This window comes from Myxocyprinus asiaticus, chromosome 32 (genome assembly GCF_019703515.2).
Source record: "Myxocyprinus asiaticus isolate MX2 ecotype Aquarium Trade chromosome 32, UBuf_Myxa_2, whole genome shotgun sequence".
NCBI lineage: Eukaryota > Metazoa > Chordata > Actinopteri > Cypriniformes > Catostomidae > Myxocyprinus > Myxocyprinus asiaticus.
In genome coordinates, this window is record NC_059375.1 from 21021589 (window position 1) to 21044085 (window position 22497).

The window sequence follows — 22497 nt, forward strand, 5'->3', positions numbered from 1 at the left end:
CACATTAATGTATGTGAGAGTATTTCTGCTGGTTTGAACATAGATTGACATTGTCAGACATTGTTGCTTTGATTGTAGTTCTAACATTACCCAATGCTAAACAATAATCAATACTATTTTTGTAATGTATTGGAATGCTTTTTAATTATAATACTATTTATTACAGCAAAATTGTTGTGAATGTGTGCATTTAACTGCATGTTGTCAATAACGAGTCAGTTTTAAACTGATTTAAGTCTCACAAACCTAAAGTACACATCACAGGAACAGTTCTGGAGTTGGACATAACCGAACATGAATCGCAGTTCAGTGGCTCACAAAGGTTCTTGTTCACGAATGAGACAACACAGGACATGCTTTGTTCGTTGTTGATTCAAGCGAGGACAATGCAAAAGATATACACTTCTTAGCGGTGCACTAAATGTTTCCTAAAGATTGATTTACTGTAGGCACTAAAAAGAACATAAAGGCAGCGTAAAAGTAATCCATCCAGTGGTTTAATCCATATCTTCAGAAGCAAAATGATAGGTGTGGGTTAGAAAGTCCTTTTTTACTCTAAATTCTCCTCCCTGCCCAGTAGGTGGCGATATGCACAAAGAATGCAAATCAACAAAAGAATGTGAAAGTGAAAGTGGAGATTTATAGTAAAAAAGGATTTAAATATTGATCTGTTTCTCACCCACACCAATTATATCGCTTCTGAAGATATGGAATTAACCACTGGAGTCATATGGATTACTTTTATGGTGCCTTTATGTCCTTTTTGAACCTTCAAAGTTCTGGCCACCATTCACATTACCATTTTCACATACCACATTGTATGGACCTACAGAGCTGAAATAATTTTCAAAAAATCTTTGTGTTCAGCAGAAGAAAGAAAGTCATACACATCTGGAATGGCATGAGAGAGTAAATGATAAGATCATTTAAATTTTCGGGTGAACTATCCCTTTAATTGGGGATTTCTTGAACAATGCTCACAGGCCAGTAAGAAAAATAATGATTGGCTCTCAAATATTACCCAGGTTTGCTGTGTGTAGCTGCTTGTGGACATCTTTTTCCATGAACGCTGAGATGGATGCAGGTATATTCCAATACTTACTGTACAAACATGCCAATGACATTAGTGTGCATGTGGGAGGCACACTGCATGGAGTCATCAATCATACGAGGAATGTGAATCCCTGATATACATGTTAAATTTAAAATAATGGAAAGTATTATCCATCAGTTATGCTTTGAATTTTTTTTTTCCCCACAGGGATCCATTTCAAGGCCAAACTCAAGGGAATACTCAAGAGAAAATCGAAAAACACTGTCAAAACAAATTCACTCAGCAAAATCAACTATGTGGGGGCACTATTGCTACTTAGTACGGCCTCTTGAAAATCTATGCTTTTATAGAACGTGTGTGACTCATTATGATATCTAAAATAGATAAAGGTGACATCGTTATATCAACCATATACTCATCATGTCAATGTGCCTATTGTGCAGAATACATTGGGATTAATTCTGAACTCTGATGTCAGACTCGGATCCACACCAAAAACTCTTGTGTGAAAGCATTTCAATAAGATAGATATACTGTGAAGGGTTAAAGAGGGTGGTTACAAGAAGATGTACTTTTGTTGACTGCATGTTAGAGTAAGAATTCTGTATAAAGAGCTACCTGATATACATGATAGGCATTGGCAGCCCGGCCTTGAAGAAACACAGAAGGGATCCACACGTTGACAAGAGCACGTTGAGTTCTTATAGAGACAGGAAAGGACAAACACACAGGGACAATCTAATTAAAATAACCTCAACAGAAAAGGCATTTAGCAATAGATCAGTGTAGTCTACAGTCATATTCTCAGCCCAGGGTTTTGAAAAGGCAGCAGCTCTTTGATATCCAGAGGGAAAAATGACAAATATTTACGCCACTTTTCATCAGTGAAACCAACGGAAGAGGCTACAGCTCTTTACACGACACATGGGTTTAACATCGTATGCATTTCCTTCAACTGTTTTTAATGACTGACATCCTCTTATGTACAAACGTTACTGTTGTGTGAAAAAGGTGCGTGAGCGCTTCCAATGCAAAAACAGAAACTGCATTCAGCCTCTCTATTTTAAGAGCATTCTTCAATTCCATACCATGTATCTGAATCTCAAAAGAGGCCTGCTGTACACCACCTCCAACACACATACAGTACATACAAATATATAAAAAAAGAACAGCGAGTAGGAGGCCACTTACGTCTCAAAGTCAGATAGGCTGGGATCGTCAGAGGTCTGGCTCAGGTCTCCTGGCACCTGTCCAAAAGCAGAGCGCAGGAGGCCATGGTGAGCATTTACTTTGTCTCCAGCTGAGTATGCTGATTAGCACAGTATGCTTTTAGAAACTTTTAAACCAGACACATTGTGAGGCTTACTTTCCTATGAGCTAAAGAGCTTGAAGGTCCAGTATTGTACTGTAATGTTGGTTTGTTAATAGAAAATTACTGTGATGTAGATGCTTCATATTATATACACTGGTGGCCAAAAGTTTAGAATAATGTACAGATTTTGCTCTTATGGAAAGAAATTGGTACTTTTATTCACCAAAGTGGTATTCAACTGAACACAATGTATAGTTAGGACATTAATAAAATGAAAAATTACTATTACAATTTGAAAAAAATGTTCAGAACTTCTTAAACTACTTCAAAGAGTTCTCATCAAAAATCTTCCACATGCAGCATTGACAGCTTTGCAGATCCTTGGCATTCTAGCTGTCAGTTTGTCCAGATACTCAGGTGACATTTCACCCCACACTTCCTGTAGCACTTGCCATAGATGTTGCTGTCTTGTCGGGCACTTTTCACGCACCTTACAGTCTAGCTGATCCCACAAAAGCTCAATGGGGTTAAGATCCATTACACTCTTTTACAATTATCTGTTGTTTAATGTCTGTGTTTCTTTGCCCACTCTAAACATTTCTTTTTGTTTTTCTGTTTCAAAAGTGGCTTTTTCTTTGCAATTCTTCCCCATAAGACCTGCACCCCTGAGTCTTCTCTTTACTGTTATACTTGAAACTGGTGTTGAGCAGGTAGAATTCAATGAAGCTGTCAGCTGAGGACATGTGAGGCGTCTATTTCTCAAACTAGAGACTCTGATGTACTTATCCTCTTGTTTAGTTGTACATCTGGCCTTCCACATCTCTTTCTGTCCTTGTTAGAGCCAGTTGTCCTTTGTCTTTGAAGACTGTAGTGTACAGGTGCATCTCAATAAATTAGAATGTCATGGAAAAGTTAATTGTGATGATTTTGGCTCACATTCAACAAAAACCTACCAATTCACTATCTCAAAAAATTAGAATACATCATAAGACCAATAAAAAAAACATTTTTAGTGAATTGTTGGCCTTCTGGAAAGTATGTTCATTTACTGTATATGTACTCAATACTTAGTAGGGGCTCCTTTTGCTTTAATTACTGCCTCAATTCGGCGTGGCATGGAGGTGATCAGTTTGTGGCACTGCTGAGGTGGTATGGAAGCCCAGGTTTCTTTGACAGTGGCCTTCAGCTCATCTGCATTTTTTGGTCTCTTGTTTCTCATTTTCCTCTTGACAATACCCCATAGATTCTCTATGGGGTTCAGGTCTGGTGAGTTTGCTGGCCAGTCAAGCACACCAACACCATTGGTGTCATTTAACCAACTTTTGGTGCTTTTGGCAGTGTGGGCAGGTGCCAAATCCTGCTGGAAAATGAAATCAGCATCTTTAAAAAGCTGGTCAGCAGAAGGAAGCATGAAGTGCTCCAAAATTTCTTGGTAAACGGGTGCAGTGACTTTGGTTTTCAAAAAACACAATGGACCAACACCAACAGATGACATTGCACCCCAAATCATCACAGACTGTGGAAACTTAACACTGGACTTCAAGCAACTTGGGCTATGAGCTTCTCCACCCTTCCTCCAGACTCTAGGACCTTGGTTTCCAAATGAAATACAAAACTTGCTCTCATCTGAAAAGAGGACTTTGGAACACTGGGCAACAGTCCAGTTCTTCTTCTCCTTAGCCCAGGTAAGACGCCTCTGACATTGTCTGTGGTTCAGGAGTGGCTTAACAAGAGGAATACGACAACTGTAGCCAAATTCCTTGACACGCCTGTGTGTGGTGGCTCTTGATGCCTTGACCCCAGCCTCAGTCCATTCCTTGTGAAGTTCACCCAAATTCTTGAATCGATTTTTCTTGACAATCCTCATAAGGCTGCGGTTCTCTTGGTTGGTTGTGCATCTTTTTCTTCCACACTTTTTCCTTCCACTCAACTTTCTGTTTACATGCTTGGATACAGCACTCTGTGAACAGCCAGCTTCTTTGGCAATGAATGTTTGTGGCTTACCCTCCTTGTGAAGGGTGTCAATGATTGTCTTCTGGACAACTGTCAGATCAGCAGTCTTCCCCATGATTGTGTAGCCTAGCGAACCAAACTGAGAGACCATTTTGAAGGCTCGGGAAACCTTTGCAGGTGTTTTGAGTTGATTAGCTGATTGGCATGTCACCATATTCTAATTTTTTGAGATAGTGAATTGGTGGGTTTTTGTTAAATGTGAGCCAAAATCATCACAATTAAAAGAACCAAAGACTTAAACTACTTCAGTCTGTGTGCATTGAATTTATTTAATACACGAGTTTCACAATTTGAGTTGAATTACTGAAATAAATGAACTTTTCCACAACATTCTAATTTATTGAGATGCACCTGTATACCTTTGTATGAAATCTTCAGTTTTTTGGCAATTTCAAGTATTGTATAGCCTTCATTCCTCAAAACAATGATAGACTGACGAGTTTCTAGAGAAAGCGGTTTCTTTTTTGCCATTTTTGACCTAATATTGACCTTAAGACATGCCAGTCTATTGCACACGGTGGCAACTCAAAAACAAATACAAAGACAATGTTAAGCTTCATTTAACGAACATAATAGCTTTAAACTGTGTTTAATATAATGGCAAGTGATTTTCTAGTACCAAATTAGCAATTTTGCATGATTACTCAAGGATAAGGTGTTGGAGTGATGGCTGCTGGAAATGGGGCCTGTCTAGATTTTATCAAAAATGACTTTTTTCAAACAGTGATGGTGCTGTTTTTTGCATCAGTAATGTCCTGACTATACTTTGTGATCAGTTGAATGCCACTTTGGTGAATTGAAATACCAATTTCCTTCCGAAACAGCAAAATCTGTACATTATTCCAAAATTTTGGCCGCCAGTGCTATGATGGTAATGTCATTTTTCACTTTTTGGAGGAAAGTAGGCTAAGCCTTGGACTTGCTTACACAAGTTAGCTAGCATTTGATTGTTTCTGAATTAAAATTCTCAAATTCTAATCTGTTTGGTAATGATATATAAAAAAGATACTCTCAGATCATGATTTAAGATTTTAAAATTATTTTAAAATTATTTACATTTCTGAACTTCAAACTGTCACTCTGCTGCCCTGGCAGATATGTAATTCTCATTTGATTAACAAATAGAAACCTTTTTGGAAAAACTCAATCGCTCTCTACATAATTGGTGTGATGGCAATGACAAATTGTGCACATAAATACGGTTTGCATACTTTGGGCAAAAATTGCTGAACTGAATTTTCCTTATTAACACTTTTAATAAATATATTATAGAGGGGAAGTTAAAAAAAAGTCTGAGTAGAGGACAGGCCCAAAATAGTATTTTGAAATATTAACACTTTTACAAATTAGGAAAAACTAATTAAAGAAATACTATAACAAAGTTTAAAGCTTGTATAATGTATCCTTTAAGCTAGAATGATTAGTTTTTAGAATAATAGTTCTTTTTTCCTCAAAATTATCTTCACATAAAAAAGTCTAGTTCTTTAACTGAAGAATCCCCCATTTCCAAATGTATACCAATAACTACAAATGAATCCCTCATTCCTGAAAACACTCAAGCCCAACCAGCAATGATGCTCTAATCCTGAGTGTGCATCTTATCTCTTGGTGAAAGTGTGGAAATGTTAGCATTTACAGAGGTTACAGGCTGCTGCATCTTGGCAGATAGTGGCACCAGAGAGGAACAGAAATATGAGCCATGGAGTTTAGATAAACCATCCACTGTATACAGTTAAGCACATTTACCACAATTACAGAAGGCCATGGTTCAAAGCTACTGCAGTGAGATGTATCTAAATGTAATCAAAGGCCAACAGATAAGCAGTCAAAAGGAAAGAGAGAGAAAAATGGAAACCAGGAGGGAAACACACTGTGGCAAAAGTAAATTAAAATAATTTTTTTTTTTTTCTTAATTTACTCAATCTCATGGCTTTCCAAACCTGTAAACTGTGTCCAAACCTGTAAACAAAACACAAGAAAATAATTTTAAGAATCTTTACACAGCTCTTTTCCATAAAAAGTTTATAGCTGTCAAGCTCCAAATAAATAAATAAATAAATGAACACCATAAAAATGGTCCATACGATAGCTTTGTGTGAGGTACTGACTGAAATTTAAGTCATTATGCACTGAAAAATCTCATTCAGGCCTATCTTAAAAATGACTTCGGAAGACTTGGAATATATTTGTAAAATGTTTGTTGGCCTTTTATGAAGCTTGACAACTGTGATCACGATTAACTGTGGTACTATGAAAAAGAGCTGTCTGATAATTCTTTAAAAATTCTCCTTTTATGTTTTTCTGAAAGAATAACAGCATACAGGTTTGAAACAACACGTGGGTAAGTAACCGATGAAAGAATTTTCATTTTTGAGTCAACTTCCAATAAGCAGCATTATAAGTGTGTGTATTTGGCCATACATTATCCTTTTTTCACAGAACATGAAAGTAAAAGTGGAGATTGACAGTAAAAATGGACCAAAATATACATCTGTTTCTCACCCACACCTATCATATCACTTCTAAAGATATGGATTAAACCATTGGATTCATATGAATTACTTTTATACTACCTTTGTGTTTTGTTGGAGCTTCAAAGTTATAATTACCATTAACTTGCATTCTGTACAGAGCGAAAACATTCTTCTAAAAATCTTTGTTTGTGTTCTGCTGAAGAAAGACAGTCATACACATCTGGGATGCCATGAGGGTGAGTAAATGATGAAATCATTTTCCTTTTTGGGTGAACTATCCCTTTAAGGACAAAACAGCAAAAAAAAAAGAATATCCACAGAAATCTTACAAAAACTCATATGGTTTATATATGTGATTTTTATTTATTTTTTCTAAAATGCTGAATGTTTTCTTATATTTATTTTTCTTTTCAAATACAGCTATGTTATGTACGCATTTATCTAGTTAGGTAAGTGTATGGTTATGTGTGTGTGACATGGCTGGGTGATGGTGTATTGGCACAGATAGATCGTAAATGATGGAAGAGGAGGCAGACCAATGGAAGCAGTCAGTGATTTGCCCAGAGTGCCTGTTCAGCAGAGATAGAGAGGAAAGAACAGACACTCAATGAAGGTATAGTTACACACACCCAGAAAGGTGCTCCATACAGGGACGTGTGTGTTGGTCAGGTTTTGCTAAAAATGTAAAAAGGTTTCTGTGAGGGTTAAGTTTAGAAGCTCATTATAAAAACAAAAGAAGTAAATGAAAAGTCTTCAATGTGATAGAAAAACAAACGCGTGTGCGTGTGTGTGTGTGTGTGTGTGTGTGTGTGTGTGTGTGTGTGTGTATGCGTGCATGTACTTACTGGGCCACGCAAGTCAATAAGCTCCTGTCTCATCTGTCCGATCAGGTTGTCTTTAGCTATGAGAGAGCGGTACAGCCTCTCATTAAACTCTATCAGCTCCCCGTGCATCTCAGCCACCTGAAAAAACACACACAAACGACAAACTAGCACCAAACTCACACTGAGATAGCCTGCTTTAAAAACCCTTTCGCTAGGCAGCTGTCTTAAAATGGGTTGTAGTAAGTGACATTTCTTTAAGGCCTGCTGAATGTGAGTTTGCTGGGTTTTGAATCTCAGGTGTGGGAGTGTTCGGCTGACGAGCACTAAGCTGCTCGTTAAAGCCAGTCCCACACCTGCCAGGTGACTCATCAGCTGTCATATAAAGTAAGTGACACAGACGTGGAAGCAGGTTCCTGCCTGCCATACAGAAGTTGCATTCATTTGATTATGGAAATCATATGTCAAGGCATATTTAGGTTAGCTGTGTCTGCCTGACAGATGCATCATGACACTTTTTGACATGTTTGTCCTGGTTGCTGGGCCCCACCTGGCCAGACAAACAGACATGAATGAGTAAAAAAAAAAAAAAAAAAAAAGAGTAATACAAATCCAGATGGGGATCTTAAGAATTAAAATGAATGCAATAAGGTTGTAAATAAATAAATATAGTATTTTAGTGCACTGTATTTCCATATAATGATGCATGCAGAATGCTTACCTAAAATTATATTGAACTTTTGAATTAAACTGTAACACAGTGTCCTAACAAGATGTGACACGTTAAAGCAACAAGAGATAAAAGCTCTTTCATTTAAATTAAAGATGCACTGATGTATCGGTCAAGCATCTATATTGGCCAGTAAAAGCAATAATCTGCACTGTAGGACTTCAGCCAATTGTTTAAAAACAGCCGATGATCTGGGTTGATTATTTCCTGTCAAAAGGAGGCGGATAAAAAGTGAAAAAAAATAGCCTACAGCTTGTGCTGTGTTTGTAAGAAAATGCCTCTTGTGTGGAAATACTTTGAATTCGGTGACAAATAACAGGTTGATCTCAAAATATATTGATCTCACGATCAATATACATCAGCACTGCACTTTATTAATCTTATTATCTCACACTGGACTGTCATAAATTATATTCTCTTAACAACACACTGGCAACTGACTATCAACCGACAGCCTGAATGTCAATACAGTACAATACAACCTACTGTATATTTTATATATAATATTTTTATTGTATACTGTGTATTCTATATTATGTGTATTCTATATTGTGTGTACTGTATACTGTACATTGTATATTATTATTGTGTTGTTTAATTATGTGTATATTAGATATGTAAATTGTGTTGTGTAATCTGATGTTTATTGTAAATTGGTATATGTCTCATCACTGTCATGACTGCTATGTTGCTCGGAACTGCACCCAAGACTTTCACCCACTGTTGCACTTGTGTATATGGTTGTGTGACAATAAAAGTGATTTGCTATTGATTTGAAGAGTTGCAATTTGTAAGCTTTGCACTGCTATTTCACGAGGTGGAATTACTGTTTGAACTTTTAACACGACTCATTTAATTACTCACCTTAAAGCTCGACACAGCAAGGAATATGATGAGTTTGTCTAAGCTAAAGCGGAAGCTGCTTCAACTGAAAAGAGACAAGCTTCATCATTCAGAATTTTCTAATGACACCTAGATTAAGCTTCTAGTCCACTCAGAGGCTGAGATATTTGATAAAACAATGGGGGTAGAGCAGAAACTGAAAATTAGACTGAATGTCTATGGACAAGCACATCTGTAAGGGATAAAATGTGTTAGTGCACCACCTATATTCCAGATCTGCATTTTATGAAGGAAGGTGATAGAGCAACATTTTTTTTCTAGTACTTGCTGCCATCTAGTGGAATAAAACAAGACTTTTTGGAGGGAGATGGAGTGAACAGAACCAGAATAACATGAGTACAAAGTTAGGACAACAATTTGTTTTATTCTATTCATCATAAGATTGCAAACATATAGAATATGAATAATTTCTCTCTCTCTTTTTTTTTTTTGTTTTTTTTTTGGAGGGGTTCCAGAAAAAATAGTCCACAGTATTTGTAAATGGAGAGCTTATAAATTTGAGTGTGAAAAATTGCAGGCAGCAGCCCCAAAATGCTCCAGAGCTGAAGAGGGGAATAATGTGCTTTTTGTTTTTTGTGTATAATTGAGATCAGTTACTCTGAAAGATGGAATACATGAAGAGACATAGAGAAAATCAATTATTTAAATTTCTTTTGAAGTTGTGGAATTAATTATCAGTTATTTGAAACAAGATAGAGCATAAAAAAATGCAGAACCCCTGAACTTTCGGTATTGGCAGATGCTGTTCTAAATAATCAGATATTGATATCAGCACAAACATTTTAGATCGGTGCATCCTTAATTTAAATCTGAGTTTTTGTGATAACTTGCTCCCACTGTGACAAACAACAGGACAATTTTGGACGGTCATTTGGTTTCTGTGTCTGTGGAGTCGCACTGAGTAGACCCCACAGATTCACTGGTCCAAAATCCTGCTCCACATCGCTTAATATTAGCATTTTTGCTTTTAGTGTGGACAGACACATTACTTGATGCTGGAAACGTTTTGTTTTGTGTCTGGTTCGGACATGGTGTTAGGGGTCATTCACACAGAAAATGTTTTTGCATCTGTTTTTTCAAAAATTGTTTTTCTATTTAAATATGCGCCACACAGTAGGTTTGCCGTGGTATACGGTGTTACCAGTTTTACTCGGTACAAGGGACAACCACGGTGTGAAATTTTATACCGGGTAAAAGGGGAAACATTGTGAATGGAATTTCCAATATCAATACAATAGCCTAACGAATAGAATAGCCTTAAATAAAGAATAGTTGCCAAATGAAGAGTTGCAATTGCGACCCATGATATATAAACCTAAATAACGCATTGAAAGCCAGATGTTCTTGACCAACGTATTAAATTACACAGGCAGCAAAGTACACACACTGACAGAAGACGTTTAATGGCAGGTAGCGAATATAATGCGCATGGTGGGTAAATGTAAGATGTCTCAGATTCGGAATGACACAAGAAATGCTGTTAGACACACAGACACGCGCTTGAAAACATACACTTTATTATATTTTTAAGAACAGATGACAGAAAAGCTGTTTATGTGCATGTCTGATGCACTGTTTGTTCGGAGGCATGCAGTCTCGTGGAACATGCATATGTAAAGTGTTCTCACTCTTTCTTTGTTTCAGTCAGTGAAAATGTTTTGCAAGAATAGTATTGTCTATAAAAATGCTGCAAATGACTTCAGACCATCTCAGCTCAGGAGGTGCTCTGAGTTCCGTTCGCTTTATTTCCAAAGAGCAGATCATTGTGACCATAACTCTGCAGGGTCCTTTTATACTGTATATAGCCTATACATCTGTGATTAAATCAGAAAATAATACAAAAACACGTTCACCTCGAACCATGATTTATATTTCAGTGATTATTATCATCATTATAATTAATATGTTTACATTTATAATTGTTTTTAGATCTTAATTTGAATTAGTAATTTTCCACCTGTTAGCATAGATGGATACTTGCGTGATGATAAATATATATATATATATATATATATATACACACACAATTATTATTATCATTTTTTTTTTTTACCACTTCGTTATTTTATTTGCTTTTTCTTTTCGTTTGAAGTGCAATTTGAATTTAGAAATGTCTTTGGTTTAAGTTTTTCAATGCAAAATCACTAAAGCAAGAATATCACCGATCCCTCAGCCGTGGGGTTGACGATGTAATTGGATATTGTGATTTTTATATATATATATATATACACACACACACACACACATGCATACAGTTGCAATCAAAATTATTCAACCCCCCAAGACAGTAAGGATTTACAAAGGTAAGCTTTTCTGATGACCCAGAATTTTTAAACTTTACATCTATATCAGTTGAGTGACACATTCAAAATCATAGTGTGAATATATAACCTAATATTTCTAAATAGCAGGATTTTTTTTTTAAATACAGCCATGTCATAATTATTCAACCCCTATTGCATGTAGCTGTTTCTTAAATATGTAAGGCTACACAAGTAATTGTTTTAAAACAAAATTAAGTCAACCTGCAATGGCACTTATTTAAGTTTTAAAATTTAAGTTTAGCGTTGTAAGCAAAAATGTATTTCTATGCAAAAAAAGAAATTAAAAATAAGCTGTCTCAAAAGCTAATAGAGGAGATTACTTCATTACACAAGAAAGGTCATGGCTAAAAGTATATTTCCAAGGCACGTCAATTTCCAATAGACAAAGTTGGCAGCACCATTCATACATTTTTTAAATATGGTACAACAGCAAACTTCTTGGGGTGTGGAAGAAAGCATAACTTCACCAAGGGAAATGTTGACTTGAATATTCAAGAAGTAATTAGGAAAGACCTGTGGAGTCCTGGAAGAAGGTTTTATAAATGTATGACACTAAACTGAAAATGAGTTTTAGACCCATGGGTCAGCAGTACATCTGGAGTAAGATGACAAGGTGATGACAAGAACGACACCATCCCCACAGTCAAGCATGGAGGTGGGTCAGTCCTGTTATGGGGGTGTTTTGCGGCTGCAGGAAACAGCTATCCTGACTATGTGACTGACAACATGGATTCTTTCAGGTATCAGGCCATTTTGGCATGAACAATGTGATGCCTTCAGTGTGTAAATTGAAGCTCAGTGATCACTGGACTTTCCAGCAAGAAAATAACACCAAGGATACATCCAAGTTGTCCAAAATCTGGTTCAGGGATAGGTCGTGGAATGTCCTTGTTGGGCCTCATGTATTCAGATAGAAGACAAAGGCAGGCCTAACAGTCATAAAAAAAAAACATTCCTCAAGCCCCTCCTTCTAAGTCAGATGTTGTACTGATAAAAATCGCGCCAAAATCAAACAAAGGGAGTCCAAAACAGACTACAGATCCATGAAGCCTTGCCCTCTAAAGGATCGAGCTCTCAACTCCTATTGGATGAGGCACACCACAGAACGTCCCTCAAACATGACATCATCAGGACTTCAAATAATTCTGAAATGCTTCCAAAGTGGCTTCCGGCGACTTCGTTCACCGAATACGGACGTAGCTTTTTGCTGCTCTCCGGTGCAACCTCGTGGCATAAGGAAGTAATGTCCGACTTGAAACTGTAGCCATACAATCTCCATCTCGCTGGACGAGTTGAGATTACTCGGTGTTCAACCGAACACTCTAACGGATCCAAAGGAGACCGCCGAGCAATTCGCATCTTCATCCGTTGGCCTACAGAAGTGAAGAGATTAAAGATTTCTCTTCCATCTTCAATCAAGTCGACATTTCTGAGTTCTCCGCCAGCCCGCCGAGAATCAACAGCCGTACCGGCCGCCGACAGCGCGAGGAAACGGCTCTCGTCATCACACGAGCCTCAAGAAACCGGGTCAGAGTTAAAGGACGGAGGAAAACACATTCTACCTGTGTCCTCATGCGATTCAAGTAAGAGGTTACGTCTGGGCAGAGATAGAATATTATAGTGTGTTATTCTTGTGTTTCAAGGTTTTTTGCTTGTACAGTTTACGGACCACCATGTCCGCTCATTATTAATACTCAGGGTATTAATTATCACGAATTTGTTTTGCTGTATTGTGGTCCAACCAAATTGGACTGTTGTGCATTTTCGCAATCGCGGGTGAGACAGCAACTGAGTTCATCCATTAAAGAGTCAAATAACAAGGGACTTTTACGAGCCCCGCTCGTAAAACCGCGTCTCTGAGTGATGAACACGGCTGCTTTATCTCCAGCTATCGCGAAATCAGCTTTCGGGCTGTCACTTAATCATCTCTCTCTCTCTCTCTCTCACTAACCACACTGACACACACACACACACTGTCACACACACACCTTATGTGTTATAGAATTATTTTTATTTCCATATCTAATCATATCACTGTTTAGTTTGTAGTTGTAAGTCTGAAGTTTATTGACTGCATTGTATTAATTATTAATTGATATTACTGCATAAATAAACTTTGATTATTTTACAAAGAGAAGTGTTCTGGTTTGTTTTGCATACACCTGTGTCATGCTGACGGGATGTCAGTGCTCGGATTCAAACCTTCATTCATTGTTTTTTTCCCGAAAATCGATATTTTTCGGATGTCGATTTTCCTAAGAAAACAATCTAATATTGAGACTGTTTTAATATTCGGTTATTAGTCCCTGATTTCAGGGTGGTGCCCCGTCAATGTTAATCCTTATTAATATTCTATTGATTTTTGATAATTGATAATTATCTTTGATTGAATTTGAATGATCAATAAGCTAGTGTTAATTTTAATTAATGTTTCATCGATGTTAACAATTAACGATTATCTTTGATAATTGGATTTAAAAAAGCTAACATTGATTCTCATCAATGTTCTATTGATTTTAATAATTAATAATTATCTTTGATAATTATTAATTATTGCTAATAACCAAACTTGCTCCTAAACGTAGCACACTACATTTACTGGAGTCCCATATGAGGTTTTAAGGAGTTAGATACAATTAATTAATTTAAATATTGATTAATAACTACAGAAATAATTAATCATTATTTCTGATAGTAACACTGATCTAAACAACCAGTAAAGCCCTACATCCTTAAATGGCTTTTTCAGACCATCATTAAAATCCCATTGCAAACCTTTGTTGAGATTTCAAGGAAGCAGTGGCAGCACATGAACCAAAGTATGTCAATGAGCTGGAAGATTTTGCTCATGAGAAATGTGTAAAAATTCTAATAGAGACGTGTCTGAAGCCTGAGAACACTTACCTGAAACATTTATTTGCTGTTATTAAGGATAAAGGATGCTCCACAAATGATTGACTTTGGGGGTTGAATATTTTTGACATGACATTTGTGCAGAGAATTAGTTATTTGTTATTTTAAAATTTGGGTTAACTGAACTCTTTGTTCTCAAAATCACTCAAATGTGTATTAAAAACTTACTTTGACTGTTTACTGAGGTTTTAGTTGATGTGTTTTAATTCACATCACCAGAATGTATTGCTGGTCATGGGGGTTGAATAATTTCAATTGCAAATGTATATATATACAATACCGTTCAAAAGTTTGGGATCACTTGCCTGAAAAGTTCCTCGTGATCTTAAAAACCATTTGATCTGAAGGCGTATGCTCAAATGTTTGAAATTATTTTTGTAGACAAAAAATATAATTGTGCCAACATATTAATTTAATTACAAAACTAAAATTTTATTTAAAAAAAAAGTTTTTGAAATGGATGACTTGGACCAAATAATTAAGAAAAGCAGCAAATAAGTGCCCAACATAGATGAGAACTCCTTCAATACTGTTTAAAAAGCATCTCAGGGTGATACCTCAAGAAGTTGGTTGAGAAAATGTCAAGAGTACATTTCTGCAAAATCTAGGCAAAGGGTGACTACTTTGAAGATGCTAAAATATTAAATATAGTTTTGATTTATTTTGGATTTTTTTTAGTCACAACATAATTCCCATATTTCCATTTCTATTATTCCATAGTTGTGATGACTTCACTATTATTCTAAAATGTGAGAAAAATAAATAAATAAATAAATAAATAAAGAGTGAGTAAGTGACCCTAAACTTTTGAACGGTAGTGTAAATATTGTAAACCTATTTCTTGCATATCGCCCAGCCCCAGGAGGGAACAAAACTAATTTATTCACACACATTCAAAGTCATTACCCTTCCAAAGCAGCTAAACTGGGTCCTGGGGTGAAAGGTAATAAAACACCAACATTAAACATGCAACAACCCAAAATAAGTGAAGCCCATGATGGAGAGAATGCACGGATGAAGTAGGTTTGTTGCCAAAGAGATTCAGTTGCCCTTCACAACTGTTGAAAAGCCATCTTTAAAAAATGTAACAACACAATTTAATTGCAATTATTTGTTTTAATTTATTAATTAAAAAATAAAGTTCAAAGTTTAAAATCAAGCTGCCTTGCGTTTATGTGTAGGTTATTGCTTAACGAAAATTACCCCATTGTACCACTTAGCGTCCAACCAGCGGTAATACCGGTGTTAGTCGGTTTGAACGTGAACACACCTGTGTGAAAATTCTGATATTGTGGCAAGACTACTATCTTTGGCTGTTGCGCACCGCATATAGTTTTTCATCATCTTCCGCACAAGCACTGCTGTCGACATCTCGAGACACCTACATTCATATCTAGCTTTTTTAAATCAAAAGGGGCAGGATCTGTGGCCCCCTACCCTTACAAAAATCTAGAGTTCGTGGCAAATTTGCCACTGACTATTTTCACATGCAAATGAGCTTTGCAGCAAACTTGCCAAAGGTTTGCTGCAGGTTCACTACTACCGGTAAAGAGCTGCATACTTCTGGCAAACATTTGCGGTGAATCACAAGCTCATTTGCATGTGAAAATAATTAGTGGCAAATTTGTGGCAAGTTTGCAGCTAGTTTGCCAGGACTTTAGATTTTTTGTAAAATGTAAGAGCCAAAGTATACTTCGGTTTGCCACGTGCCACTACAATTTCGTCATCAGTACAGTACGTGCATACTGTCCGTGTGCATTTTTCTAGACATGCGGCAAATGAGCTTGCACATGTGTCTGCCTTTGACTGTACTAAAACAGTATCACAAAGCAGATGTAGTTGCAGCATGCGGCAAATGCGTCCATATTGGCTCGCGGTCAAAAGAGTATCCAAAAAAGGCTAGAGTGCTTGGCCCGTGTGCCTGACTTAACGGCACATGGAAAACCGAAGTGTACCCTAGAATTAATGCTTTACAAATTGAGTCCACCTAACAGAACCTGTATATATATATATATATATATATATATATATATAATAATGAAATGAAAGCTTTCTTTTTCTAGCTACTTCACTACTAGATGCATTGTACTACAAATAGCTTTTTTCACAGTATTAAATTTATTTCTGCCAGTCTTTATTCAGTAGCTTGTGTGACAAAATAAACTTTAAATATAGTGACCCTTTCAACATTAAGAATAAGTGTCTAGCTTCAAAATACAGATTTTACATCAGCAGTTCGGCCAAAATCATTCTGAATTTACATTTCTTTCATGAACTAAAGGGATTGCAAGTACTGTGTGAAACACAAACACATACCACACTAACCTGTCTAAAAGAATGAAAAAAATACACACAGACCCAACTGCATCGTGACAAAAGAGCAATTAACAATGAAGCTGGATAGAAACAGGGAAATCACGGCAGTTCTTCCATATTTCAGGCTGATCGATACACACCCAGAGCTCATCTGTGATCACAGGCTCATGAGTAGTGTGTGTGCAAGGTTCATTCATCTCCAGCAGTCACAGAGGCCCTGCATGGCACACACACACTAACATACTGCTCGTTGTATTCTCATTCATCACATTTATTTATCTGTGCCCCAACTTTGAAACAGGACATTAAAAAATGGAAATTAATTTTAAGCGTCAAAGAACCCAATTAATTCTCCACAAGGAAGCAAGATAATCAGTTTGTTGTTCAGTAAGCAATAAGCTCATTCCAGCTTGCTGGGCGAATTTTCAGCACTTTAAATGCATCTAAACAGGTGCGAGGTTCATGCACTTCAGATGACAAATCAAATCTCATTATTGGGCAGGAATCCTGTGTGTGCCTGTATCTGTATTCGCCCATTGTAAATATGGGCCGCTCCGGTGCTCCGACGCAGATATCAAGAACACCGTATTCCACAATTAGCCCTAGTCATTATTTCCATGAATAAAGAAAAACAATTGTGTTGAAACCTAAAAAACACAAGCAAAGCATCTCGGAAATAAATCAGAGCTGAGGTGAAGTCATATAAATGTCAAGAAGGCTGAAAAGAGCATGTGCATTTTCATAATGTGCTCATAACTATGCAATAAGCACAAGTAGATGGGAGCAGTTTAATGAGAGAAGCATTATGAATTGAGTGGATTCAATAGTTCATTATTTCTTCCCAGTCTATATGCCAAAAGGATTTGTAGATACAGAGTGATTATATTTTGCAACTATGAGTTTCCTAGCTGCTGTGTTTTTGTGATTTTCAGCTTGTGAACTGCCTTTGAATGAAAATGAACTCCAACTGATTAAAAACAGCTTTTATAATATATTTAAAGCAATTGTTCATTATTTTAATTGTCATCATTTACTCACGATCCCGTACTACTTTTTTACGTGAAGCTAATCAGAATGCAGTGTGTCTCAGCTGTTCTTTTCCATACAATGGAAGTGGATGGTGATTTATACAGCAAAGCTCCATAAAGGACAAAAAAACACCATGAAAGTATCATAAAAGTAGTCCATATGATCGGTGCACTATACTCCAAGTTTCCTGAAGCCATATGATTGTTTTTTTTTAAAGGAACAGACCAAAATTCTTTTAATTGTTCACTGATAATATTCTCTGCTGTAGCTCTCAAATTTATTTTGGGGTTGCGTTTTTTGAACTTGTCACATCGCGATTGTCACATGACATAAAATGAATGGTGTATATGGCACTCATATATGGTTTGATGTGGCCATTTTTCAAGACAAGCGCAAATGATTTCAGTGAATATAATATTTTATATATTACAATATTATATCTCAGTGAAGATTATCAGTGCATAACAGCTAAAATTTTGGTCTGTTTCTCAGACAAAGCTGTCGTATGTCTTCAGAAGTCTTTGATTACAGCGCCTAAGCTGTATGGACTACTTTTATGGTGCCTCTTTGCTCTTTTTGGAGCTTAGCAGCATAAATCACTATTCACTTTCATTGTATTGAAAAGAATAGCTTGAACATTCTGCCTCGTTTTGCATTTCACAGTTAAAAGAAAATAATATGTGGTCAGAACAATCTGAGGTTGATGACAAAATATTCATTTTTGTGTGAACTATTACATTAAGCCACCAACCAACCAACCCATAATGGTATACAGATGTCTTACAGTACTAAACATTTTCATTCACTGCTTGGTGTGCAAGGGGCTTTGCCAGTCAGTGGTCCAGGGGTTTCCTGTTAATCAAAATAATGCTTACAATCCAACTAAGACCAGGTTTTATTACAGTATTTTGGGCTTCTGGGGTAAAGCTATTGATAGCATTTTGTAGCACGGCTGCTCTGAGCTGCAGGTGCTGCTGACAGCTAGTCTGCTTGGCTGTCAGTGCACGGGAACACATGCTGAGCTAGGTGTCCTCAATGAAAAAGACATGGCCAATGCAGAAGGGGGGGAGCGTGGCCCGTTGCAGCTCTAATGCCCATAATTGGATGTGAAACAAGTTTGAGAAGTGAGCTTAGAAGACAGGCTTAGCAAACACAAACAGACTTGAAGTGTCAGAGAGGCAGAGCGAAGAGGAAAGGGGGTAGAGATGGAGGAGGGATGGAAAGTGTGACAGTGAATGTGCTGGTATCACTTTCTTCCCCAAGCAAACACTGACAGGAGTGTTTGGCCTAGCAAAGAAGATCCTAACTGATGGATAAAAATGCAGCAGGATAAAAGGAAAATAAAAAATCAATAGGGACATCAGCAGAGTAAAAAAAAAAAAAAAAAACCAAAAAAAAAAATAGCGAGTATGTAAGATTGTGAGCTGTCCGAACACACTCAATGAAGTATGCTGCTGCTGTGGACAGTGCAGAGAATGTTCATGCACGCATTTTCTCCTTAATTTAGCAGGGAAAACCCTGCAAACGTATTAATTTTTTTATTTATTATTTAATGTATATTTACATTACTACTTTGTCTTATATTACCCTGGCATTAAAAAACATAGTTACCTTAGCTGCCATGGGGTTTCTAATACAGCTGCTGAGGGAGTGACAGTAAATTTGGCATCTTTTGCTCTTCTGACTGTAGTAATCCACCACACTTTATTTTTCCTATTTTGGAAGGTTGTGGGAATGTAAAAATAATATTCGATGTTGTCTCTTATTCACCACTATAGAAGTTTTCCCTGCTACAGTTTCAGTGTTCCAAACACGGTTATGTAAAATAGGGTACATTATCATCATGTGATTAGTTTGTTTTTGGTGTTCATTACACAAACACATCAAACCAAGCCAGAATCTCAAGTCTAGCTTTATATTAGTATAATATATGATTATCAACCCCATTTTATAGGCTACATAGTTATTGTGAAATGGCGGTAGATTTCCAGTTTGGACACACCTTTTCATTCCTTATTATTAATTTATTACATACAACATATTAAATAAAACATTACATATTTGAGATAGTAGTGGAATAGTGGAGTCACTGACACTATGAAATAACCCAAATGGTATTTAGTAAATATGTAGTGACAGAAAATGTTAAACAAATGAAAAATACCTTACATTTTAGCTACTTCAAGTAGCCAGCCTTTGCCTAGCCCTAGATTGCAGCTCTGCACTCTCTGGGCATTTTATCAGCCAAAGTCATGTGATAGCATATACATATGAGATGCTTTTTAAACAGTATTAAAAAAGCTTCCCTGCATGCTGGTCACTCACTGTCTGCTCATCCATTTAATAATAACAAAGAACCCTTTATTTCCATAGATTTTCACTATGGAACTAAAGCTGTGAAATCTTGTGTGGAAATATGCAGCGCTGATTAATTCACTACAGTACAGTGCAAAACAGAATAACAAAAAAACAGAAGCCAAAAGACACTGTAATCATTATGTTTCTTTCCTATTTTCTAGAGATTACAACTTATTTTTCTCTTGATCTGGACAATTTTTCAAAAACAAAAAAAACAAACCCAAAATGTGACAAATAGCCTAATAAAGAATTGAACTGTTCTGCATTAGTTGTTTTGTACAGAATTTCTTGGTAAAGAACAGTGAACACTGCATGGGTCTAGTAAATTAAACCTGGAAAGAATGTTTTAAGATTTTGCCTGTGCGATTCACCGAAAAGGGCTAAATAGTTGATCAGCTCATGATGCACGAATGGCTTGCACGTGCAGCGCTAGTCTCGTCACACTTTAATAGTGTTTGTCCTCCCATTCAGCTGATGAAAACACGCTGTGTGATCCTGAGGAAGGATTACATCAAGATGTAGATTGGAATGCAGGTGATAAAAACTTCATATAAATAAAATAGCCTGCTCCTGCTCCTCTCTCGTGTGCTAGTGATTACATAATTACAATGACATAATATAAGAAATATTTAAGATTCCACACGATTTCGTTATCAGTAATCAAATAAGCAAAGTTGTGACATTAACTGTGTTAACTCATTTTGTACAAAAGGACAGGTTTTCTTTCATTAAAGCACTTAAAGATGCTCTGTGAAAATTCACAAGCAGGATCATGATTATATCATACAGTAGCGGTTTTAACCACCACACACACGCCACACAATTGCGTAGGGCCCCGGACATCGGTAGGAAATCTCATTAAAAACCGCTTGAGACATGTTGTTTTGGGTACACGTGCGGCACGAATACGCTGTTGTCAGCGCTCTCAGAGCAGTTCACGTTAGAAGTCCGCCGGGGTTTCAAGTAGGATTTTGTGTTCGGGTTTGTAATTTATGAAAAATATACAGTCCTTCCGAACTTGTTTCGCCCACGCGCTCTCACTCACATACTCGTGAACGGATGTGTCAGGGGCCGTTCACACCGAATGTGTTTTTGCGTGCGTCTGCTCTGTTTTTTCATTGTTTTCCTTTGTAAACGCACTGGATAAACTTCCTTGACTGCTGCACTGCGTCTCGCTATTTCTTTAGTGTCTCACGTAGGACTGGCATATTTTTAGATACACTGTTAAGTTAAAAATAACTTCAGGTCACAAAAACGCATGTCAAGACACCTGGGTTCTGTTTCATTCGTTGTGCTGCATTTTGATCATTTTTAGCACAGGTGTCACAAACATTTAACGTTCTGAACAAGTTCAGGTTGCAAAGAGGTGACTGTAACATTGTTTAACATTATTCCAGATTGTTCTGCACCAAGCAAATTTCAGCGCTTGATAAATGGCAATGCCCCCCTGCTCTAGTGTTCTGAGGGGCAGCCTTGCCTTGTATGTTTACTGTTACAATACTGCTACGAATGTTGCCTATGATGCTTACATAAAATACTGCCTTTTTTAACATGTTGAACAATACACTGCAGCCTCCAGGTGAAAAAGTCATTAAGATAGAAATATAATGCTTTAAGAAACACACTCAGGTCTGAGTACTAAAGACTGGAGTTTGAGTAAACATACACCGTATCATTAATGAAGACTTGAGGTCATCAATGAGGGATTTGGATGGATGGATACACTACATTTGGCTTGAAGCAGATGAGGAAACTCATGTTCAGTGGAAGAAGATGATGAAGTGGAGGCCAGTGGCAGGGATGAAAGAAAAGCAAAGGAAGCCGATTGGAACAAGTGACCTGCTAGGACACAATTTATTTTTAATGAGAGTGGTGGCTGGAACTTCGGCCATGAAACCGTGATGATTACACTAGGGAGTAGTGGAGTGCGAACCAGAATTCTACACTGCAGTTTAAACAGTTCCGCTTGACAAATGTCAGACTTTTTTTTTTAACTTTATTTCTTTGTATATTTATGTTGTACATATACTTGGTTTCGACAGACAGCCCACATGTCAAATAGCCCAGTGCTCCTATGGCCTGTCCATCCCTGTCTCATAGTATTGTAGAACTGAACTCAATGCAATCACCATAAAAAACAGGATTTTCAAAAAGCACATGTGTTGTTCATCTGTTTAAATGGATGATAATTTTTTCTGTTGCAATTTGTCAGCATCCACCTCTTTTGGTGCTGTTTTGACTGCAGTACTG

The 22497-nt window shown here is 37.0% G+C and overlaps 1 protein-coding gene across 6 annotated transcripts in view; it reads right to left on the bottom strand.

Annotated features, from left to right (window-relative positions):
• LOC127423453 (sorting nexin-29-like) overlaps nucleotides 1–22497 on the bottom strand; it is a 180336-nt gene that overhangs the window by 80047 nt on the left and 77792 nt on the right. For 4 of the 6 annotated variants that reach the window (XM_051667759.1, XM_051667761.1, XM_051667763.1 and 1 more), the window contains 3 exons: nucleotides 7699–7815; nucleotides 2246–2301; nucleotides 1673–1754 (listed from right to left, as the gene is read on the bottom strand). In XM_051667759.1, coding sequence (XP_051523719.1) covers nucleotides 1673–1754; nucleotides 2246–2301; nucleotides 7699–7815 — 255 coding nt within the window. The remainder of the gene's footprint in view (nucleotides 1–1672; nucleotides 1755–2245; nucleotides 2302–7698; nucleotides 7816–22497) is intronic. The other 2 variants (XR_007894320.1, XM_051667762.1) reach the window with 2 other exon arrangements.